General features: G+C 44.8%; 1 protein-coding gene across 5 annotated transcripts in view; it reads right to left on the bottom strand.

The window, feature by feature from the left end:
* Positions 1–11,331: 11,331 nt before the first annotated feature.
* The window catches only part of FAM117B (family with sequence similarity 117 member B), a 64,375-nt gene continuing 53,659 nt past the window's right edge, over positions 11,332–22,047 (bottom strand). For 2 of the 5 annotated variants that reach the window (XM_053280684.1, XM_053280689.1), the window contains exons 7-8: positions 21,695–21,815; positions 11,332–14,425 (exon numbers count right to left, since the gene is read on the bottom strand). In XM_053280684.1, coding sequence (XP_053136659.1) covers positions 14,107–14,425; positions 21,695–21,815 — 440 coding nt within the window. In that variant the 3' untranslated portion in view covers positions 11,332–14,106. Of the gene's footprint in view, positions 14,426–15,324; positions 17,973–21,694; positions 21,816–22,047 lie in introns of those variants that run through there. The other 3 variants (XM_053280661.1, XM_053280675.1, XR_008312589.1) reach the window with 2 other exon arrangements.

Below are 22,047 nucleotides of genomic sequence, written 5' to 3'. Positions count from 1 at the left end.
TCAAATTTACCATACTTTTTTTATTTTATTTATTTTACATTAATATTCCACTCTTCCTCCAAGGAGCCCAGAGTGGTGTACTACATACTTAAGTTTCTCCTCACAACAACCCTGTGAAGTAGGTTAGGCTGAGAGAGAAGTGACTGGCCCAGAGTCACCCAGCTAGTTTCATGGCTGAATGGGGATTTGTACTCAGGTCTCCCCAGTGCTAGTCCAGCACTCTAACCACTACACCACACTGGCTTTTTAATTTTAACAATTTACATGGTAATTATTCAATAAAATGGATATTTGAAGTTGAAATTCTATAGTTTTCAAACTGTTCTTTTACTTCCCTTTTCAAGTATATTAATAAAAAATTCTATTACATATATTTCACGTCTTGAACTTTCCTATACGTGTAACATACTCAAAATGACTTCGCCCAGTCAGTGACGGGTCTCACCTACTAGTTTTGTATATTCCTTGGGCAGTTATAATATATTGTTACAGTGGAGTCTTAACAGTCATATAATTATTGTGATATACCCAGTATTTCAGAAGGTGCCACAGTATCTGTGAAGTGCAGAATCATTGGGCTCTACAAGGAAAGTGCTGGAAGGACTACATTCCACAGTGTTCTGCATACGCCTTTCAAGATGACTCTGGGGCTTGAGGGCAGTTTCTCTGAAAGTCACACACACCATTGCTGGGGGAAACAGTACTGCATGAGAGGATACCTGTTCCTCTCATGGCAGGGAGTGAGGCATGGTTGCATTTTGGCCCTTCCCTCTTCATTTTTTATATAAACTCATTGATGCACTCTCTATTAGAGCTAGATTTCCATCCTCCGAAATTACGCCAGCAATTATCTCCTTTGTAGAGATAAGCTTGCACAGAGCCCTTCAAAAACTTGTTATATACTGCCAAGAGGAAGAACTATAAATTAACTATCTGATTGGGATGTTCACGGACTTGTGTTTATGTGAGTTTCTCTGTGTGCATGCTCCTGTGTGGTGTGTGGATGATGTGTTTCTGTATGTGTGCTTAACGTGTGTGCGTGCACATCTGGTTTTTGTGTGTGCGTGTTGTGCAAGTGGTTGTGTTTAACATTTCTATACTGCCAAAAATGTTTGTGTCTGGGCGATTTACAATTAAAATCATTTAAACATTAAAATCAATTAAACAATGAAAATCATTTCAACATTAAAATCATTTCAAACCCAACATTAAAAGTATTAACCTATATAAATCTAATTAAAAGCCTGGCTGAATGAATGTGTATTCAATGCAAATGTGTTGTGTGCATGTATGCTTGTGTGCACATGTGGCTTTACATGTGCATCTTTCTGCATGGTTGTGCTATATGTGCTCATTTGTTAGCATATGCTTGTGTGTGCATGTGTATTTTTTGTATTGTTGCACGTAGGGGGGCATTTATGGTACACATATTTGTGACTGGTGTGTTTATGCTGCATGTGTGTTTGTTGCGTACACATTTGTGTTTGCCTGTTTCTGTGCATTTTCACAGTCATTCTGCATACCTCCCAAACTGCCACTGCTTCTCCCTCACTTCCAGCTTGTCTGTTCCACTTGTTCCTCTCCCCACCATTCCCCAAGATTTCACATTCTCCAGTTGAATAGGCATTGGCCTTGCAATAGAATCCACTAGCTGGCTCCCCCTGCCAGACATGCCAGCTGCACGGAGGAGCAGGTTTGACTGTTGCCCCCCCCCCCGCGCTTGGACTTTACATCTGGCCCCTCTGGGTTTGCTTTCCATCTGTTGCCCCGACAAGGAGCTGCCTGCCAGCCTGCTGCCTTCAGGAAAGCCTTGACACTTAACACCTGTGTCAGCCAGCAGTCCTTTGTGGCAGAAGGGGCTGCTGAGAATTTTAGCACTTAGCAATAGCAATAGCACTTACATTTATATACCGCTCTATAGCCGGAGCTCTCTAAGCGGTTTACAATGAGTTAGCATATTGCCCCCAACATTCTGGGTACTCATTTTACCGACCTTGGAAGGATGGAAGGCTGAGTCAACCTTGAGCCCCTGGTCAGGATCGAACTTGTAACCTTCTGGTTACAGGGCGGCAGTTTTACCACTGCGCCACCAGGGGCTCATTTTAGAGGCTCATAAATCACTGAAGACACACCGGTGGCGTGACCGGCAGCCTGCCTGTAGGTGGCCAGCCCTCTGGGGTGGGACTGAGGGCTGGGGGGGTGGTTGTATCGTGAGTGGGTGGAGATTTGGGTTAAAGGGCTGTTTTTATTGCCCTGAGTTGTGTCAGGCCTAGTTGTTGAGATGTGTTTGGGCTCTCCTGAGGGGGCATCATGATGCAGGGGGTGCACCCGGCAGCCTTGGGGCAGCTATTGCTGTAGTGGTGGGGAATAGAAGAATTGGCGCTGGCAGAACAGCTGGCCGTTACAGGGGAAGAGAAACTATTAATTTAGTAACTATTTCTACTTCCAACTGTTCTGACAACTCTCAGGCCTTGGGGAGCAGCACCAACTACCCACAGAGTCTGGCCTTGCTCCTTTGTAATGCCAGGTCAGTTCAGAATAAGACCCAAATTGTCCATGATTTGATCACGGATGAGGGAGCTGACCTGGCATGTATAACTGAGACTTGGTCGGGGGAGGCGAGTGGCCCAGTATGGGCTCAGCTTCTCCCTCCAGGTTACTCTGTTGTGGAGCAGGTTAGGGGAAGTGGGCGGGGGGGTGGGGGTGGAGTGGCTGTGGTCCATAAGGATACTATGTCCCTTACCAGGGCCCCTGTGAGACAGTTGACTTATACTGAGTGTGTATTTCTGAGGCTGGGAACTAGGGATAGATTGGGGATTCTGTTGGTGTACCGTTCACCCCACAAACTGAGCTGATGGAGCTGGTCGCAGTGTTGGAGTCTCCCAGGCTCTTGGTGCTGGGGGACTTCAATATCCTCTTTGGGGCTGGCTTGTCTGGTGCGGCTTATGAGCTTATAGCAGCCATGACAACTATGGGCCTATCCCAATTAATTTCTGAACCAACTCATGTTGCCGGCCACACACTCAATTTGGTCTTCTGTTCAGATTAGGGGGGTGTTCCGTGGGTGGGAGATCCAGTGGTTACCCCATTGTCATGGACAGACCACTACCTGGTTAAGGTTGGTATCACGGTCACAACCCACCCCTACAGGGGTGATGGACCTATTAGGATGGTCCGCCCAAAAATCCGCTGGACCCAGGAGGTTACCAAAAAACCTTGGAGGATTTTGATGTTGGTGCAGCTGGTGATTCTGTTGATGCCCTGGGTGGGAACCTGGAATAAAGAACTCACCAGGGCAGTAGATATGATTGCTCCTAAGCATCCCTCCAGGCCTGCTTTTAAGATGGCCCCTGGTATACCGAAGAGTTGCGGGGGATGAAGTGGCTGGGTAGGCGACTGGAACACAAGTGGAGGAGAACTTGGCTCGAATCTGACAGAATGCAGCATAGAACCCATTTGAAGACTTGAGCGATGGTGGTGCATGCAGCAAAAGAGAGATTTTGGTCAGCGCACATTGCATCTGCAGGTTCGCGTATGGCAGACTTATCCTGGGTTGTGAGGAGTATAGTTGCTGCTCCTTCTGCCTCAAATCAGCTCCCGGGCCGACTTGGACGCCACTATTTCTGCAGGGTCTGTGAGGGAGGTATCCAGCGATCCCTCTTGCAGTGTTAGGTTGGATCAGTTTCAATCTGTGACTCTTGATGACGTGGACAAGCTGCTTGGAGCAGTACGGCCTACCACTTGTTCTCTGGATCCTTGCCCAACCTGGCTGCTCTGATCTAGTGGAGCGATTGTTGGAGATGACCTAGTTAATATCATAAATGCATTGCTGAGGGAGGGTAGGGTGCCTCCTTGTTTGAAGGAGGCAATAGTTAGACCTCTTAAGAAGCCTTCCCTGGATCCCTCAGCGAAGGACAGTTATAGGCCAATCTCCAATCTCCCCAAGGGCAAGGTAATTGAGAGGGTGGTGGCCAACCAGCTCCAGGCCGTTTTGGAGGAAACTGATTATCTAGACCCATTTCAAACTGGCTTTAGAACAGGCTATGGGATTGAGACAGCCTTGGTCGGCCTGATGGATGACCTTTACCGGGGAATCGACAGAGTGTGACTCTATTGGTTCTCCTGGATCTCTCAGGAGATTCAATACCATCAACCATGGTATCCTTCTGGGTCGCCTGGGGAAGTTGGGAATAGGAGGCACTGCTTTGCAGTGGTTCCGTTCTTATCTTTCGGGTAGATCCCAGATGGTGGAGCTTGGTGACAGTCGCTCTTCAAAGCGGGAGCTGTTATAAGAAACCGCTGGGTGAGGTCATCAGGAGATTTGGTGCTGGGTGTTATCAGTATGCTGATGACACCCAAATCTACTTCTCCCTTTCATATTCAGGAAATGGCACTCATTCTCCAACTGCCTGCCTACAGGCAGTAATGGGCTGGATGGGGGATAACAAATTGAAGCTGAATTCAAGCAAGACGGAGGTGCTCATTGTGGGGGGCTCAGAATCTGAGGGGTGAGTTAGGTTTTCCTGTGCTGGATGGGGTTACAAATCAAATCTTTATTGTTACGGTCATTCAACCAGCAAAAGGATGGGGTTACACTCCCCCAGGAGCAGGTGTGCAGCTTGGGAGTATTCCTGGACCCAGGCCTCACCCTGGTATCTCAGGTGGAGGCCACGGCCAGGAGTGCTTTCTATGAGCTTCGGCTGATTCAACAGCTGCGTCCATTCCTTGAAGAGGATGACCTCAGAACAGTGGTGCACCAGGTGGTAACCTCCCAGCTTGACTATTGCAATGCACTCTACGTGGGGCTGCCTTTGTACGTAGTCCAGAAACTTCAATTAGTTCAGAATGTGGCTGCCAGACTGGTCTCGGGGGTAACCCAGATAGACCGTATTACATCTGTTTTGAAACAATTGCACTGGCTTCCGATACGTTTCTGGACAAAATACAAAGTGCTGGTTATTACCTTTAAGCCCCGAATGGCTTAGGTCTAAGTTACCTTAGAGAGCGCCTTCTTCTGCATGATCTCCACAGCACATTAAGGTCATCTGAGGAGGTTCACCTCCAGTTACCACCAGCTCATCTTCTCTATAGAGGGCCTTCTCTATAGCTGTTCTGGGGCTGTGGAATGCACTCCCTGCAGAAATCCATAATTTTAATTATTAGCCTTCAGGAGAGCCCTTAAAACGTATGTTTGGCTCGGCTTTCCAGGGTTTTTAGATGGGTTTTAATATTTTAACCCGGTTTTAGGGTTTTTAATTACTGCAATTGTTTATCTGTTTTAAAATGTTTTTAATTGTTAATTGTCATCTTGTTTTTTAATTTTTGTTTTAGCTCTTTACTGCTTTAATGGTTTCTTTTAATTGTAAACCACCCTGAGCCATTTTGGAAGGGCGGTACAAAAATCAAATAAATAAATAAATAAATAAATAAATGTATGTTAGAAAACTGGTTACACTGTCAGATTGATCATGCTCTGTATAACTTCACCAGTACAAAGGAAGCTGCCATATATTGAGTCAGAGCATTGGTCTATCTAGCTCAGTATTGTCTTCACAGACTGGCAGCGGCTTCTCCAAGGTTGCAGGCAGGAATCTCTCTCAGCCCTATCTTGGAGAAGCCAGGGAGGGAACTTGGAACCTAGATGCTCTTCCCAGATAGATACTTTATTTCGGTCATTGACCAGCAAGATAAATGAACAATAACAACATCCAATCAAGTAGCAAGTTCTTTACGAGTTTTACAAATGACGTAGCAAAACTTGGCCACATTGCTAGAGACTGTTTCTTTAAAATTGGACAGCAGATAATCTAAATAAAACTCGTCAGTGTGGCCAGGAAACTCCATTAATAACAGTGAAATAAAATTTGTATGACTAGCCTTGTAAAATGTGCAATAAAGAATTACGTGTGCTGTAGTTTCTCTAGCTCCCGAGCCGCAAGGGCAGAGGCGGGCAGTATATGGCCATTTCTTGAACTTCTCCTCTAGAACTGCAGTAGGGAGTGCATTTAGGCAAGTGTGTGTCATGGCTCTCCTAAATTTTGCTGTGGTTAAACTGATTGCCTATTTAAATCCCTCTCGGCAACTTTGCTAATTCTTCTTGCAGTTCTATATCTAAGACACGCTGCTTGATGACCCGCGTGGCTTGATCATACCCCATCCTGAGGAGCTCTTCCTGGGGGAGACCGTAAGATTTTAATTTGTGTCTCAGTGCCACCTTTCAGTTCAAGGAGTCACTATCTACAAGTGTTAGGGGAGCCAAGCCCACTTGAGAGATCTGCTTCAGCCAAAACAAAGATCGAATATCTAAACAATCAAAAAGAATCATTTTACCCGGCCGTGGGGATGATTCAGGAGGATGGTGGGGGGAGGGGGAACCTTTGCGGACACCCTCCCCCATGGCTTGCAGGAAGCCCCTCAAAGGGGCTAAAAGGTACTCTTACATTTATTTACTTTTTTACTTTTGTAAAAGATAATCCATGAACTGTCTGGAGCTGGGGGGGAGGGGTTTGATGGGGGCCAGGCCAGACTTGGCCGGTTTGGTTCAAGCCAGCCTGTTCCGTGCACACCCCTGCTGATTGCTGAGCGCTTTGGATTACATAACTGAGGTGTGCTCTTTGGCCTCCAGCAGAGTGAAAAACAACTCAGATATTTAAAGATTCTTACTTGTTCGATTATGTGGTCATTCATAGACCATAAGTGATATTTGGCTCGTTTGGCGAAGACCATCACCTTCGTTTTCAAATAGTTGACTTCTAGCGCCTCTTCTGCACAGTAAGCACTTAATGCAGCAAGCACCTGATTCAGCCCAATTGGGGTCTGTGTAATGCTCTTCCCAGAGCGGCTCCATGCCCTAAGCGGAATATCTTACAGTGCTCATATGTAGTCTCCCATTCATATGCAACCAGGGCAGAGTCTGCTTAGCTAAGGGTCTTAGCTTGTCTGCTACAAGACCAGCTCTCCTATTCAAGCCAGTACCTAGCTTGCCATACGCTTATCTATATATTTAATTGTCTTGGGACATGCGTGCCCAGGATTTGGCGGCGGAACTCTTGCAACACGCTGCGAGAGTTCTGAAGTGAGGACTGAGGGGGAGGGGGAGAGAGAAAGGCGGCGGCAGGGGGAGAGAAAGGCGGAGGCAGGGTGGCCCATCTTGGCCGCCTGCCGCAGCTGTGTAAGTGTGGAGGAACGGGAGGGGAGGAGGGCTGGAGAGCGCAGGGACGGAGGGAAGGGGAAGAGAGGAGAGACTGGGGCAGGAGGAAGAGGGAGGGGAAACAGTGGGCCCCAAAGTGCCGCACAGATGCTCTGTGCGGGGTTGGCTAGTAGGAAAGAAAATCAAAGTAACTTTTGAACTACTGAATAAAACTTCACCAAACCACTAAAAGTTACTCTTCCTAGACAAGCCTCAACAGACTACCTCAGGAACTTTCACCAAAATTTGAATGAAATATGATATGCTTGGAGAGTTTTGGGGGAAAGGGTTGAAATGTCAATTTCCAGCACATTTTAACTTGCTGTACCGGAGGCATTTTCCTTCAGATTGCTTTGAAATTAGATACTTTTGCAGACCTTGTCTAGTTAATCACACACCCAATTTCAAGTTATTAGCTCAAGAGACGTCGTATTGATAAGCAATATAATTTTGAGGCTTCTAACCGAACCTTTTTTTTAAAAAAATGCTCGGCTTAACTAAAGGGGCATCCCCATGCCCCTTTAATCACAAAATATACAAAATGTTTGTCACCAACAGGAAGCGAGCAAGACCAAAGCTAGGGCAGGTCTTAGCATTTTCACTGTTGCACAGTGAAAATCAGATTACTTTTGTAAACTGGCTCAGCATGCAAGTTTGTTTGGGGTTGTGGGTTTTTTTTTGTTTTTTGAGACAAGTTATCATGCATCTAGGATATAAAGTTTGAACCTACAAGAAGAAAAAACTAGATGTCATCTTCCTTTATTGGACTCTGCAAATTCATGACTTTTTAAAAGCATGTACACAGGATTAAAAATATTACAATCCTTTCAAATACAACTTGATCTTATTCTCATTTTCTAGAAATGGAACGAGACCAAATGGAAATATTTGATTCAATGCAATCCAGGGTTTCTTGATTACTAGGGTTTGAAATCAGATCTCCAAGGACACTTGTTGGAAACCCTGGTTCTACGAAACTGTTAAAAGCAAACCTGTCCCCTAACCTCAGTAACTGTGAATAGATGAGCCCTCAGTTATGATTATGTTGTAAGGCAAAAGGCAACCTTTGGAAATTTAAAATAAACTGAGTGCATGATCTGCAGTGAGTGTGCCAAAGAGACTCAACATATATTTCCAAGTCAAACTTCGCTGTTGGATCATCACTTATTTTCTGGCCTCATATTTTTCTATGAACCTCCTGCTTCTGAACTGTATGCTATAACATTAGGCAGCTTATAAATTCACAAAGTAAAAATGTATTTTTAAACCTGAAGAAACACACAAGTTTTAAATTGAAGTATTTATTGAAAGTGTGTGAGTCGCATAAAGGTGAGTAAAACATTGTTGTAAAAAAATTCAATAGATTTTCTTGCAGACATAGGTCTTACATCAGTCATTAAAACAAAAATAGAAAAACAAGAAATGCCCAAACACACTGGTGTGCATTGAGGGGAACTTTTTTAAAAAAAAGAACCACCTTAAATACTGTCCTTTGCAAATATAGCACACAGCCATACATCTTACCAAATCAGATGTGGATTTCTCCAGAATGTCTTTAATCCAGTACTGGCATAAAATAGGACAGCCAGTCTCTAGCAAGAAGGAAAGTATTTTACTGTACATGCCACTGGCAGTGAATTGCTGTGATAAAAATCACACTACACAACATCCAAATAGAGTTAAGGTGGTAGGAAAGATACATCTTATTGTCATTTGAATGGGTCTAAATGGGAGACACAATCAAACAAGGGACCAGAAACTAAGGAAAAGATCCATACTTTATAAAGTAACACTTAGGGAAAGTCCTTTGCCTTTTCATTGTTACCCAGTACTTGAGACAGATATTGGTTAAGGAAGTGTGTCCTTCATTACTTTAGATACTCCCAAAATCTAAACATTTATGTTCTCCAGAACTCTGTTTTGAAGTAGTCTTTAAAGTAAAATGTGTACGGTCAACAATATCTTAAAGATTGCCCAAAGACTATGATGAAGCCTCACCAATATCTGGTAGAACCATACATACTTTTAAAATCCTAAATGCCTCATCTTCAGATAATATCTGAATATAAAAGTGTAACTGTCCATTTATTTAGAAAATCTTACTGAAGTATTCCTGCTTTTTGATTTTTGCTGGAGAACTTGCAACAAGCAGTACTGCCACAAACAGAATTAAGTCAAAGCAAAAGTAGCAAAGGCCCAAATAATTCCTGTTTTGATTTAACCATCCCAGTTACAAATTGTAGCAGCCGACATGAAACTGGTTATTGTTCCTATGATTTCTCTCCAAGGCATTTGCAGGCCTTAACTTTGGAGTATATCCCATTTAAAATATCAGTTGTTCAACTCGACAACCATTTAGAATGTCCTTTCCAATAAACATTTGAAATTTAAATATATATATCAGATCACCAGAGATGTGTTTTTGATACTTCAGCCCTTACCGAATCAGGAGATGGGATCAGAATGGGGAAGGAGAAAGGAAACAGTCTCCTTTCCCTTCTTCTTTAAGCCAACTTATGGTTGAAAGGCAGACAAAATGTTGAAAATAAATCTGTATCCTTGTGTCTAGCCCTGCAGCTGCATAGAGAACAGGGGAGAATGCATAATGCACTATTGTCTTCCTTCTGGCTCCTTAAGGCAGCTCTAAAGCCAAGTGGTGAGAACCACCACCCACCCACCCCCAAATTCCCAATTGCAATTGCAATCTAGGAGCTGGTTTTGGAAATGGTGTTGAGTGGGGAAGCTAAAATTAATCTTTGATGTGTTGTATTATCTTCTACCATACCTCAATATCCCAACGTTCTTTTTCTTGGTTGTGCTCCGTATGAGAATACTGGCAGGTCAATGTAACAGTACGACACGATCATTTAAAATACAATTTATATAAGAGAATCTTGAGAGTGGAAATAAGAAATCTGGTTTTTAACTGCTTCTTTATTTTTAATTTACTAAATTGATTTAGGGGTGTGCACGGAACCGCGGAGTTGTGGTCCGGCACTGGGGTTGGGGATTCCAAACAAGTTCGGGGGGGGCTTTACTTACCCCCTCTCAAGAATGCCTCCGTATTTCTTGAAGTAAGCGGGCGGCATACCTCCCTGCCGCCCGCTTCATTCCCCCTCCTCCGCGGCTGCTACTGCTGCTAATCTTTGCTTTGAATCAATACTCAATCGGGCGGCAGGGTATCTACCAGTCCCTGCCGCCCGGCTCTTCAATGCCCCCCGACTTAGCTTGAATAACCCTGCCGCCCCAGGACCCCTGCCGCCCCTTCCCTTCCCTTCCCTTCCCATGCTCAGGGGGTCGGCAGGAGAACTCCCCCGCCGACCCCGTCCCCTTCCCCGGGCGGCTGCACTCTAAAGTTAGAGCGGGCGGCGGGAGAGCTCCCAGCCGCCCGCTCGCTTCCCCGGCTGCGGCGCTGCAAATGGCTTCTTGGAAGTGCGCCTGCGCAAAAGGCTTCCAAGAAGCCATTTGCAGCGCCGCAGCCGGGGAAGCGAGCGGGCGGCTGGGAGCTCTCCCGCCGCCCGCTCTAACTTTAGAGTGCAGCCGCCCGGGGAAGGGGACGGGGTCGGCGGGGGAGTTCTCCTGCCGACCCCCTGAGCATGGGAAGGGAAGGGAAGGGAAGGGGCGGCAGGGGTCCTGGGGCGGCAGGGTTATTCAAGCTAAGTCGGGGGGCATTGAAGAGCCGGGCGGCAGGGACTGGGAGATACCCTGCCGCCCGATTGAGTACTGATTCAAAGCGAAGATTAGCAGCAGTAGCAGCCGCGGAGGAGGGGGAATGAAGCGGGCGGCAGGGAGGTATGCCGCCCGCTTACTTCAAGAAATACGGAGGCATTCTTGAGGGGGTAAGTAAAGCCCCCCCCGAACTTGTTTGGAATCCCCCACCCGAACCAAAACCACCCGTGCCCGGACCGGTCTGGAGGCCTTTAGAATGGCCTCCGAACCGGTCCGTGCACATGACTAAATTGATTTTCTTCTGCAAGATTCTCCTTTTTGTCCTCTAAGTTAACTTAGACTTAGGGAGATCTTATAATTGGAATTCTAAGGACAATGAGCAACTTTTGACTATTTAAACCATATAAGTGCTGCTTACTTGCCATGGGCTTTCTAACACTACTTTGCTGGTATAAATCGGTCCAGCAGTCTCATTGCATTTAAGTATAAATTTATTGGCCAAGCAACATTTGCTGCTTATGATATGCAATTCCTCAACATTTTCCCATTAGTTACAACATTTGGAACACACAAGAGGGCTAAATAAATACTGTACTGTTAACAAGAACTGGAGTGTCAGTTTTCAAACATGCACCTGCAGGCCAGCCTGAAGTGCCTTGGCCATATGTTGGTTCATCCTTATAGCATAAACGAAGGCATGAAAAAAAGTATACGTTATAAAAAGCTTTGCACAAGTTTTTATCTCAACTTGAATGCATCTTACAGAGACTCGTTAAAGCAATGAATCTCTTATTTTCAAGGATTTCAAACACCTGCATTTGATATGTGATTCACATAGTGATTTGGTCCTTGGGTACTCTATGGAAATTTCCCCTAAGAACCACCATACAGTCAGAAGATATATTTAAGCTCCTGTTTAACATGAGAAGCAGAACTGGGTTTAAATAAAATGCAAATACCCCTCTTGCATGCAAGTAGACCACACCAGAACATTAACAGCTTCATAACAAAGGTGATCTGTGTGCAGAAGTTAACTACCACAAATATACCATACTATTTGAAAGCAAACTTTGTTTTTCCTTGAATATTGTTTTTAGCCATAACTCTTTCAAACTGGAGTAAAAATATGATCATTGAGGACCAAACACTCTCAAATGAAGTAAAAAGGATGTTGCCCTCACAATGTGAACTTTATATGCAGCAAAACAAGCAAACCTAGGACTTCATATGCCAGCAGGCAAGTCTATAGAACAGGGTGAGGCCATCTTGCTGTGCCAATACAGCATGTGAAAATAGAACCAACGATATGCCAACACAAAAGGTCAAGAACAGGGTACAATAATGATAAAGTCACACTTTTTAAAAGTATTCCAGAGACACAGCTGTGTTAATCTGTTACAGCAAACACAAGTAGTTCAGTGGCACCTTAAAGACTGACAAATATATTGTGGCACAAGCTTCTGTGGACTAGGGCCCACTGTCAGATGCATGACATAGTCACCTAAATGGGTAGGTATATATAACCTGAGTATAAAGGGGGGGGGGTTACAGAAAAGAGAAGCCAAAAGGCCAAGCAATGCAGGAGACAGTAGCCAGCATAACAACTATGCAAACACAAATGAATACACCAATCAATGTGGATATGACCCATTCCCAACAAGTGGCCATTGGTAATGAATAGGCACAGAAACACTGTTCATCTTGCTATGCCTATTCATTACCAATGACTACTAGTAGAGACTGAATCACAGTAATGCCATAATAGGTTTGTTAAATTTTCGTCTTTCCTATAACTGTGTAGGCTGGCCCCGATTCATTTTAATTCTGTATCAACAAGCTCTTTCAAATGACTGAGTTTATCTTCCATGAGAATCTTCAACTTTGGGGATGCTTTGCAATCTGACATTTTGGCCTTTTATCAGCTGCACTAGCACACACTGTGCTATTTAAAGAATCTCACTCAGTAGATACACTTTTGTATCCAGAAAAAGTCAGGGCCATTCACAACCCAATTTAGTAACAGAAACTCCTTCCTATTTTTGATTGTTATACAATCACAGCAAACAAAGAGATAAAAAATAATTGAAAAGGGCAATATCTGCAGACCAATACTAAGAAAAGTTCCTTAGTTTAACACCTTAACAATATTGCTAATCAAAATGGAGACTATGTCCATTCAAATAAATTGCTTTAACGAATATCATGCCTGACAAACTATTACCCTCAAGAGACCCACGAAACAGTACTTTGACAAGCAGGAAAAACCATGCACCGCCATTTCATCATATGACTACAGGGTTTATATAGTACAGTGACAAGACATGATAGGATTTGGGTATATGCCGATTTGGGTATAGGCAATTCAAGATTTTGACAGCAACACAATAAACCAAGACATTCCAAGAGGCACTGATGTGACAGTCAATTGGGTTTTGGAAGGATGGGAGGAAGAAGGGGGAAAGGAATATGGTTCTGAAGCACAACACTGGGGACAAATCATGACACCATTGGCAGAAGTGCTTTAAAATGCTATTTCCAGACAAGTAATTCTATAAGAGTGTTTACCACACATTATCCCCCCACCTCCCCAATACACATTATGTACCAATATTGCTCTTCTTTTTAGTCTGAAGAATGTTAAGCTTAACTGGGAGAAGTAAGGGAGTCAACATGGTCACATGACAGAATGTTGAAAAATTTCAATCCTTTGGTCCCAGCAGTAGAAATGATGTAGCCAGAAAGGTGTTTCATCCTGCTTTCTTCTACGCACCAGAAAACTCTATATTTGAAAATATGTTTTTGTATGAACTAATGGCTCTTACAGTGCCACTTGCTTTTTCTCTTGTAGATCTTTGCTAGGAATAGTTGGTAGGTCTTTGATCCCCCCCTCCCTTTTTAAAAATCAAAAGGTTTAAATTGGGACCCAAAGCAGTGGAAAAAATTGGTCCTTGCAATCATAACGAGTTATGGATGTCTCCATTCTTACTGCACCAAAGCTTTAAAAAAAGTGCAGACCAGAGACTGAACTTAAGCTTTCACCAACAAGTGTAGCAGTCTCTCTGCCACTCCTCTTTCCTAGATCTCACACCAGGCTAACAGTCATGGTCATGAAGATCAAGATACTAGTACGACCTGTTTAGCAGTTTATGGAATTGCCAGCAATTATGATGCAAACAGATGCGATTAGGAAGGCTGAATCACAACTAGCTTCAAGAAGTTTCTTTTAAAAAAGGTTAACAAAAGCAAGTTTATCCTTCAGTTTCTTCACCACGTCCTGACTGTTGAAGCATAGACATCTGTGGTATAATTTTACTTGTTCCGCGGGAGAGCCGATCTTGGTCTGCATTTGCAGATAAGGAAGCCATGGCAATAGGTTGCAGCAAAGTGGGTGTCATACCAGATGTGACCGTCAGATTGTGAGTAGCACCCTTGAGTGTAAGATCTTGTGTAGGAAGAAGTGGCTTGAGAATGCTGACAAGGCAGAACGCAGAGCCACTTTTAGGAATGAAGTTCACTTTATTCTTGTCAGGGCAGTAAAATGCTGGAATTTCGTGCAAGGGCTTTGGCCTACAGATAAAAAATTAAAAAGGTAAAGATTAACACAGAAGACTGAAGTTGGCAACAAGAGCTTTGACTAGTTTAACCGTAAATTCAAGGTAGTGTGAAATTAAGTACATGAAAGTTATGTGAGCACATTTGTGCAACTGCAGTGTGACATTTAAAATTCTATTATGCAAAGAAATATCACCATTTTATTCTAAATTTCTGTCTTTTTATTTTTTATTTCATTTATTTAACATTTTTATACCACCCCAAACTCACGTCCCTGGGTGGTTTACAAAAAGCAATTAAACATTAGTTAAAACAAATAACGGAAAACTTAAAACAGTAGTTAAAACAAAATAAATGATATGGTAAAAGTTAAAATATTTAAAACAACTAATTTTAACACGTTTTAAAACAATGTCAAAAAAGCCTGGGTGAATAGATGTGTATTTAATGCATACAGTGATGGCAGTGCTGGTCCCAGAGATCAAGAAATATGAAATGGGTGAGGAGGTTTTCTTACTGGACCAGAGTAGCTGCAATTGGACACAACACAATACCTTGGTTTTATTTTATGGCTGAACCCAAGCCTGTTTGTTTGGGGCCAACAAACTAGAATCTGAAACCATGATTTGAAGGACAGAAATCACAGGTAGGGCAACTGATCCACCTCAAAGAGGTTGCTGCACCATGAGTTAGGGAGTGAACTTACAGAGCCAAATCCCGAGTGAATTACAATATCATCAGGAAAATGCTGATATACACGGATTCTCATAGATGGAACAGCTTAGCCCTCTACTATCTCCAATAGTCTCTACCCCCCCACACACACACCTGACTGCACACAGCTTTAAATAATTACTGAATGATAAAACTGACAAAGTGACAGAGCTAAATAAACAGGTTGCTTACCTGTAACATATGATTTGGTAGTGCTTCCACGACATTCATAATCATGGGTTCTGTGCCTGCGCAGACCTGCTCCGGGTAGTAGTCGTTAGCTCCTCGAGACGCTCTTAACCGCCTCTGCACGAGCCTGCAGTTCACTATATTGGCGGTTAGGCAACCCACTCTTCAGTTTCTCGCTGACCGACGTAGCATGTACTAGCTAATGCATTAATTCCAGTATGACCCATAGTATGCAGTTTGCAGCGGGGCTGGACAGGCGGGTATTATGAATGTCGCGGAATCACTACCAGATCATATGTTACAGGTAAGCATCCTGTTTATCTGGATAGTGATTCCCTGCGACAGTCATAATCATGGGTGCTTAATGAGCTTGCTCTCTTGGAGGTGGGTGCAGCATACTACTGTAACACCCGTTTCAAAACTTCTCTGCCAAATCTAGCTTCCACTGCAGACTGTAGGTCCAGGGCATAATGTTTCACAAATGTGTGGTCAGTAGCCCAAGATGCCGCAGAGCAAATGTCTGTCATCCGCAGACCTGCCATATGTGCCGCTAAAGTGGAATAAGCCCTTGTTGAGTGAGCCTTTACAGATCTTGGGGCATCCTTTCCCTGGCATTCGTATGCACACTTGATCGACTCCACCAACTAAGGAGAAACAAGTTGGCGGGATGGCTGATGTCCCTTGTTCTGTCCCCTGAACATCAGGAACAAATGATTAGATTTTCGAAACGGCTTTGTCCTTTTCAAATAATAGAGGATTGCCCTTCTGACATCCAAGGAGTGCATTGCCCTTTCAAGGGGCGAAGACGGATTCCTGAAAAAGGAAGGTAAGGTGTCACCATTGATATGAAAGTCGTTTACAATCTTAGGCTGGAATTCTGGATCCAGACGCATTACCACCTTCTCTGGCTGAATTCTAGTATAAGGCTTATGCATACGCAGAGCAAGGAGTTCACTCACCCTCTTTGCTGAGGTGATGGCAACCAGAAAAAGCATCTTTAACGTTAGTAGCTTCAATGGTGTCGTAGACAGGGGCTCAAAGGGCTCTTGTGTCAATGCAGACAGCACCAGGGACAGACTCCATTTCTCCACCACTGGCCGAACAGGCGGGTATAAATTATTTATGCCTTTCATGAAGTCCTTGGGTAAACACTGTCTTTCCATCCCAACCCTGGTGGCGGGAGGAAATGGTGGCTATGTGTACCTTGATGGAAACATTGGCTAAGCCCTGTGATTTCAAGGTCGTGAGGTATAGTAGGACGTTTCTTAACGTGGCATCCCTTGGCTTGAATCCCTTGGCCTTTGCATAACTTGCAAGCCTCTTCCATTTAGCCTCGTAATTCTTCCGCGTTGATTCTTTCCTGTTTTTCAGAAGGATTTTCCTCAAAAACCTACCCTCCAAGCCGTCAGATTGAGGGTGGCAAGGTTGGCATGCAGGAGCAACACGTTGTCTTGGAATATTTGGTCCGCTCTCTGCGGCAGTCTCCTGTAATTCCCGTCCGCCAGACTGAGCAGTTTCGGGAACCACGGTTGCCTGGGCCACCACAGGGTGACAATTATGGCTTTGGTCCTGTCTTGAAGTAATTTGGCCACTACTCTGTTTAGTAGTGGATATGGTGGGAACAAATAGAAGACAGCGTGAGTCCAGTGGTACTGGAAGGCATCTCCCTTGGAGGCTTCTCCCAGTCCCATCCTTGAGCAATATTCTGCACATATTTTGTTCTCGGCCGTCACAAAAAGGTCCACTGTCGGGGTTGTCCATGACCGAAACAACTTGGTCACCAGCTGTGGGTGCAGCTGCCACTCGTGTTGGTATAGGGACCCCGCCCTGCTCAACGCATCCACCAGCAAGTTTTCCTTGCCTTTTATATTGATGACCTGAAGATGAATGTTTCTGGCAATGCACCAGTTCCACACCTGTAGGCTCAGTCGGCATAGAGAAACAGACACTGTGCCGCCCTGGTTGGTTATGTATGCGATCTCTGTAGTATTGTCCATCTGTAAAAGTATTGTGTTGTCACGTAACACATGCTGGAAAGCCTGCAGAGCTTTGAATGCAGCTAGAAGCTCCAGAAAGTTTATATGGAAGCGCTTTTCTTGTTGATTCCATCACCTGCTTTGTTCCTGGCCTCCTAAGTGGGCACCCCATCCGTGCTGTGAGGCATCCGTGGTCAATGTCAGGGTTGGCACTTCCATCAGAAAAGGCATCCCGGCCAACATGTTTGTGAATTCCATCCACCATCAAAGAGAAGCCAGAACTCGATCTGGCATCAGAAGCACTTTCTTCTGTGGGTCCATATTTGGGTGGAATGAGTGTAAGAACCACTCTTGAAGGATTCGCATCCGCCGCTTCGCATATCTCGCCGCTATGGTGCAGGATGCCATTAGGCCTAGGAGTACCTGAATGTTTCTGGCCTTCTGGTGTGGGGCTAGTTGAAACTGGCGTACTAAATTGCAAATGCGTAAGAATCTGTCCTCTGGCAGGAACGCCCTTTGAGCAGTCATGTCCAATAACGCACCTATGTAAGGTAGGCGTTTGGCCTGAGTCAGGTGCGATTTCTTCCAGTTGACTTTCACCCCTAGTTGCTCTAGAAGCGACGTGATTGTCACAATGTGAAACTCTAGTTTCCCTCTTTCCTTTGCTGTCACGAGCCAGTCGTCTAGATAGGAAAAAATAGAAATTCCTTGTAGTCGGAGATACACAATAATAACCGCCATGCACTTAGTAAACACTCTAGGGGCTGTAACCAGCCCAAATGGCAAAACATTATATTCATAAACTTGTGTGCCCAGGGTAAACCTTAAGTATTTCCTGTGATTTGCCTGCATGCCAATATGGAAATAGGCATCCTTTAATCCAACGTTGCAATCCAACCCTCTTCATGTAGAAGAGGGAGGATTGCTTGCAACGTTATCATATGGAATTTTCTCACCTCAACATATTGGTTCAAATCCCTGAGGTCCATAATTGAGCGAATGCCGCCATCCCTCTTGGGAATCTGGAAATACCCCTGAGAAACAGGATGGCCAAGGTACAGGAGATATTGCCTTTTTCTCTAACAAGGATTGTACCTCTTCCCTGAGGGTTTCAGTCTCGGGGGTGTACCAAATACCTGTAAAGTCTGGCAGAGTTATGAATTCAATAGCATATCCCGTTTGGACTATGCGCAACACCCAGCGGTCTGATGTTAGATTGCGTCATGCTAAGGCATGACTTGCCAGTTGGATGGAACTACTGGCTACACACAAGGCGGTGTTGGGCCCTGTGGTGACCGATGGTAGGGTTTGTGTAGGTATGGCATTTATCCCCAAGTGGGCACCATTGTTAAGTGTTAATTGGTATCACAGGTGCTGTTTGTTCTGCTGGCCAGATTTGTTCTTTGTTTGTTGGTCAGCCCTGTTTTTCCCCATATAGGACCTCTTATTGTATCGATTCCAGGGCTTGCGGTAATCTCTACGGTCATTACATTGAAAATAGTTCTGATGTTTCTGGGGTGGCTGGTACCTGTTCGTATTGTACCTCTGAGTCTGGGCCATGAAGGTTCTCACCGTCAATTTCGATTTTTTCCACTGTTCCATTGTATCATCAGTGGATTCCGCAAAAAGGCCTTTGCCATCAAAAGCCAAGGATTCAATACGGTCGCGCATGTCCTGTTGCAAGGACGTTGAGCGGAGCCAGGCATGTCTGCGCAACATAATTGCCGAGGTCAGTATCCTTGACTCTGATTCTGCCAGATGTTTTGCGTTAGCCAATTGCTGGGTGTAGTAGTAGTGGTGGTCTGAAGAAAGGTAGCTTCAAATTTCTGCTTGAACTCCTCTGGTGAGAGCGCAGCCCACTGGTCATAGAGTTTTCCCCACAAGCAGTGCGTATACTTAGCCAGGCAAGCCATATAATTAGTGATCTTAAAAGATAGGCATGCTGTCGAATATGTGCGTCTACCCAGCACGTCTAACTTCCGTCCCTCTTTGTCTGCTGACGTAGTATGGCGTCTTCCAGTTTTTGCTGTGGAGGCACAGTCTATCACGAGAGTTTGGAACTGGATGTTTATGAAAGTAAACATTGTCAGCCTCCTGGATCCTATACAGTCTCTAATTTCTTTGAGGTTGGGATCGAAGTTTGTAATACATCCCAAGCTGATTGTGCTGCATTTGTGATGACCGGCAGCATGGGGAGATATACCGGTTGAAGACCTGGGGTCTTCTTTATGAAGTTGTAGACAGGGTCGTCTACCTCTGAGGATTTTGGACGCAACTCTAGACCTAGGAGTTTTGCCGTCTCTGTCAATTGCTGATGATACGTCTTCAATTGCTCATTCGGTGAGACCGACAAAGGCGGAGGGACTTCCAGTGGTAAGTCTGGCAAATTTGGTATGTTTGATTCCGAATCACCTCTCGTGGAATCGGAGTCATAGCTGTCATCATCAGATGAGTCAGAGGCATTAGGAGAGGCAACGTGCACAGCTGAACTCGAGGTTCCTGAAGTGGAGAGTAGACTTGGCACGCGGTGTAGGTTGGTGAGGCGCGTCGTCCACCTGGACGGACACAGTTCTTGACATAGTTCTTGTCGCGGGTTGAATGGCTGCTTGCACTGCCACTGTCTTTGCTGGCCAGTGTGAAGTTTATGTCTCATGGGAATGTTGTGTTAGCTGATTTCTCAGTGGTGTGACCTGAGTTCCAGCATCGCTTTGCTGTCGTCTACGAACTTGCCACTGTTTAAACAAGGCATAATCCTCCTGTGGCAGTGTAATAGAGGTTGCTCCCCATCCATTGCGGGGCAGTAAACTCACAGACTCAGGTGTCTTGGGAATAACTGCTAGACATCCATCATCTGCTGCTGAATCCTCGACATCCTCTTCCTGGCCGTTGTGGTCTAGATCAGGGTGGAGGAATCCTCTAAAAGTCGAAGTGGAAGGAGTAGTTTCCTCTGAGCGAAGCAGATGGGACAACACTGGATCTTCCCCTTGGGTTATTGGGGCGAGTTCTGCATCATATGTTGGCTGTGTATCGAGAATAGCCTCCTCGGTATCGAGAATAGCCTCCTCGGTATCGAAAGCTGTATGAATAGTACTGTCATCTTGTAGTGCAGCTACTTTGACCTCGAGCATAAAAGCCTCTTCATTGGGTTGATCCGAAGTGGAGGCATGCCCCTTCTATGTCGACGGGAGGGCAATATGCGTTGAAAACGAGGGGGTCTTCGATGTCGAGGTATGTTCTCGTGACTTGGTTGTGCGCTCTTTCAGCTTCGAAGTGTATTTTCCAGAACGGTTTGTCTTAGTCTGTGCCTGGGAAGCCGGTACCAAGCTTGATTGCGCTGGAGACATTTGCGGTGTCAGGGCCGGAGAGAGTGAGACCGCTTGATGTCAGAGGCAAGTCTCTTGCAACCCCGAAGGAGAAGGGGTAGTCTCCACAGCACCCGCATGGCGATGCTTCTTTCGCTTAGCTAGCGGTGCAGAAGCCGATGCCAAGCCCACTCAATGCCGTGGACTGGAGGCGTGGCTTGATGGCTCTTTATGCTTTCTTTTCTCTGGGTTTTAGACTACAAGGATTGTGCAGTTCCCGGAGAAAGCAGGGAGCTAGCTCCCTGTAGGTGGGCGCAATGCATCCTCCATCAGGGTGACCTTCAGACGCGCCCATCTATTTTTTTTAAAGTCTGTTTTGAGAAGCCAGCACAGATATCGCAAGATGCGGCAGGGTGCCCCTCCCCAAGGCAAAGGAGACAAAGCTGATGCCTGTCAGTTGAAGGGAGTTTGTTTCCGCAGCCCTGGCACTTTTTAAATGTGGTTTTTTCCACGGGTGCCATCCTTAAGATTTTCCACCCCTAATCGTGGTGGTATTAGGCACTGATCCCTCACTCATGGGGATGGATTAGGGGAGTATGGGGCACAAAAAACGCTGAGCTTATCGATTACCGTTCTGTTAGTCTGTTGCCAGTTTTCTGTCCTTTTTTTTTTTTTTTTTGATCCTGTTATATGCTTTATTGTAAAAGGAGTTTCCGAAGAATGGGCAGTCAGTCTAGAGGTGAAATACATGTAAATCAAGAATATAATTAGCTGAGCAGCTTTAACTTTCCGAAGCGTCTGAACGCCTAGGCGGTCAGAAAGAAACTGAAGAGTGGGTTGCCTAACCACCAATATAGTGAACTGCAGGCTCGTGCAGAGGCGGTTAAGAGCGTCTCGAGGAGCTAACGACTACTACCCGGAGCAGGTCTGCGCAGGCGCAGAACCCATAATTATGACTGTCGCAGGGAATCACTATCCAGAACCTTGGTTTATTCATGCACACATACTATTGACAAACTAACCACTAAGGCTGCATAGCCAACAAAACAGATGTTAGATATAACAAAATATTAGGACTTTAATGTAAGTGCAGAACTACTTACAAGCTTTCCTCAAACACTTTCACCTTCTCACAACCCTCAGGAGGTTCACGTTTGAACATGTAGCTGTTGTTGGGTTTTGGTGATGTGGCATATTTGGGCAAAGGAGAATTGTTTCCATTCTCTGTAGTGAGCAAAGAGTCAGTTACTTAAACATACCAACATGCATACTGAACACATGCTAAAACATCTGGCCTTGCCTTTCCATTCCTTCTCATGCCCATTGTTATCATCAATAAGAAGCTACATGGAAGTTTGTTTTCCAAGTACAAAATATTCTCTTATTGATTTTACATGAGAACCTCTGTCCTCTATTCACGGTTCTGCTATTCCTGGGGTATCTTATTGATACCCGT

The sequence above is a fragment of the Hemicordylus capensis genome, chromosome 1 (genome assembly GCF_027244095.1).
Source record: "Hemicordylus capensis ecotype Gifberg chromosome 1, rHemCap1.1.pri, whole genome shotgun sequence".
NCBI lineage: Eukaryota > Metazoa > Chordata > Lepidosauria > Squamata > Cordylidae > Hemicordylus > Hemicordylus capensis.
This window is presented reverse-complemented; position numbering and strand designations above follow the sequence as displayed.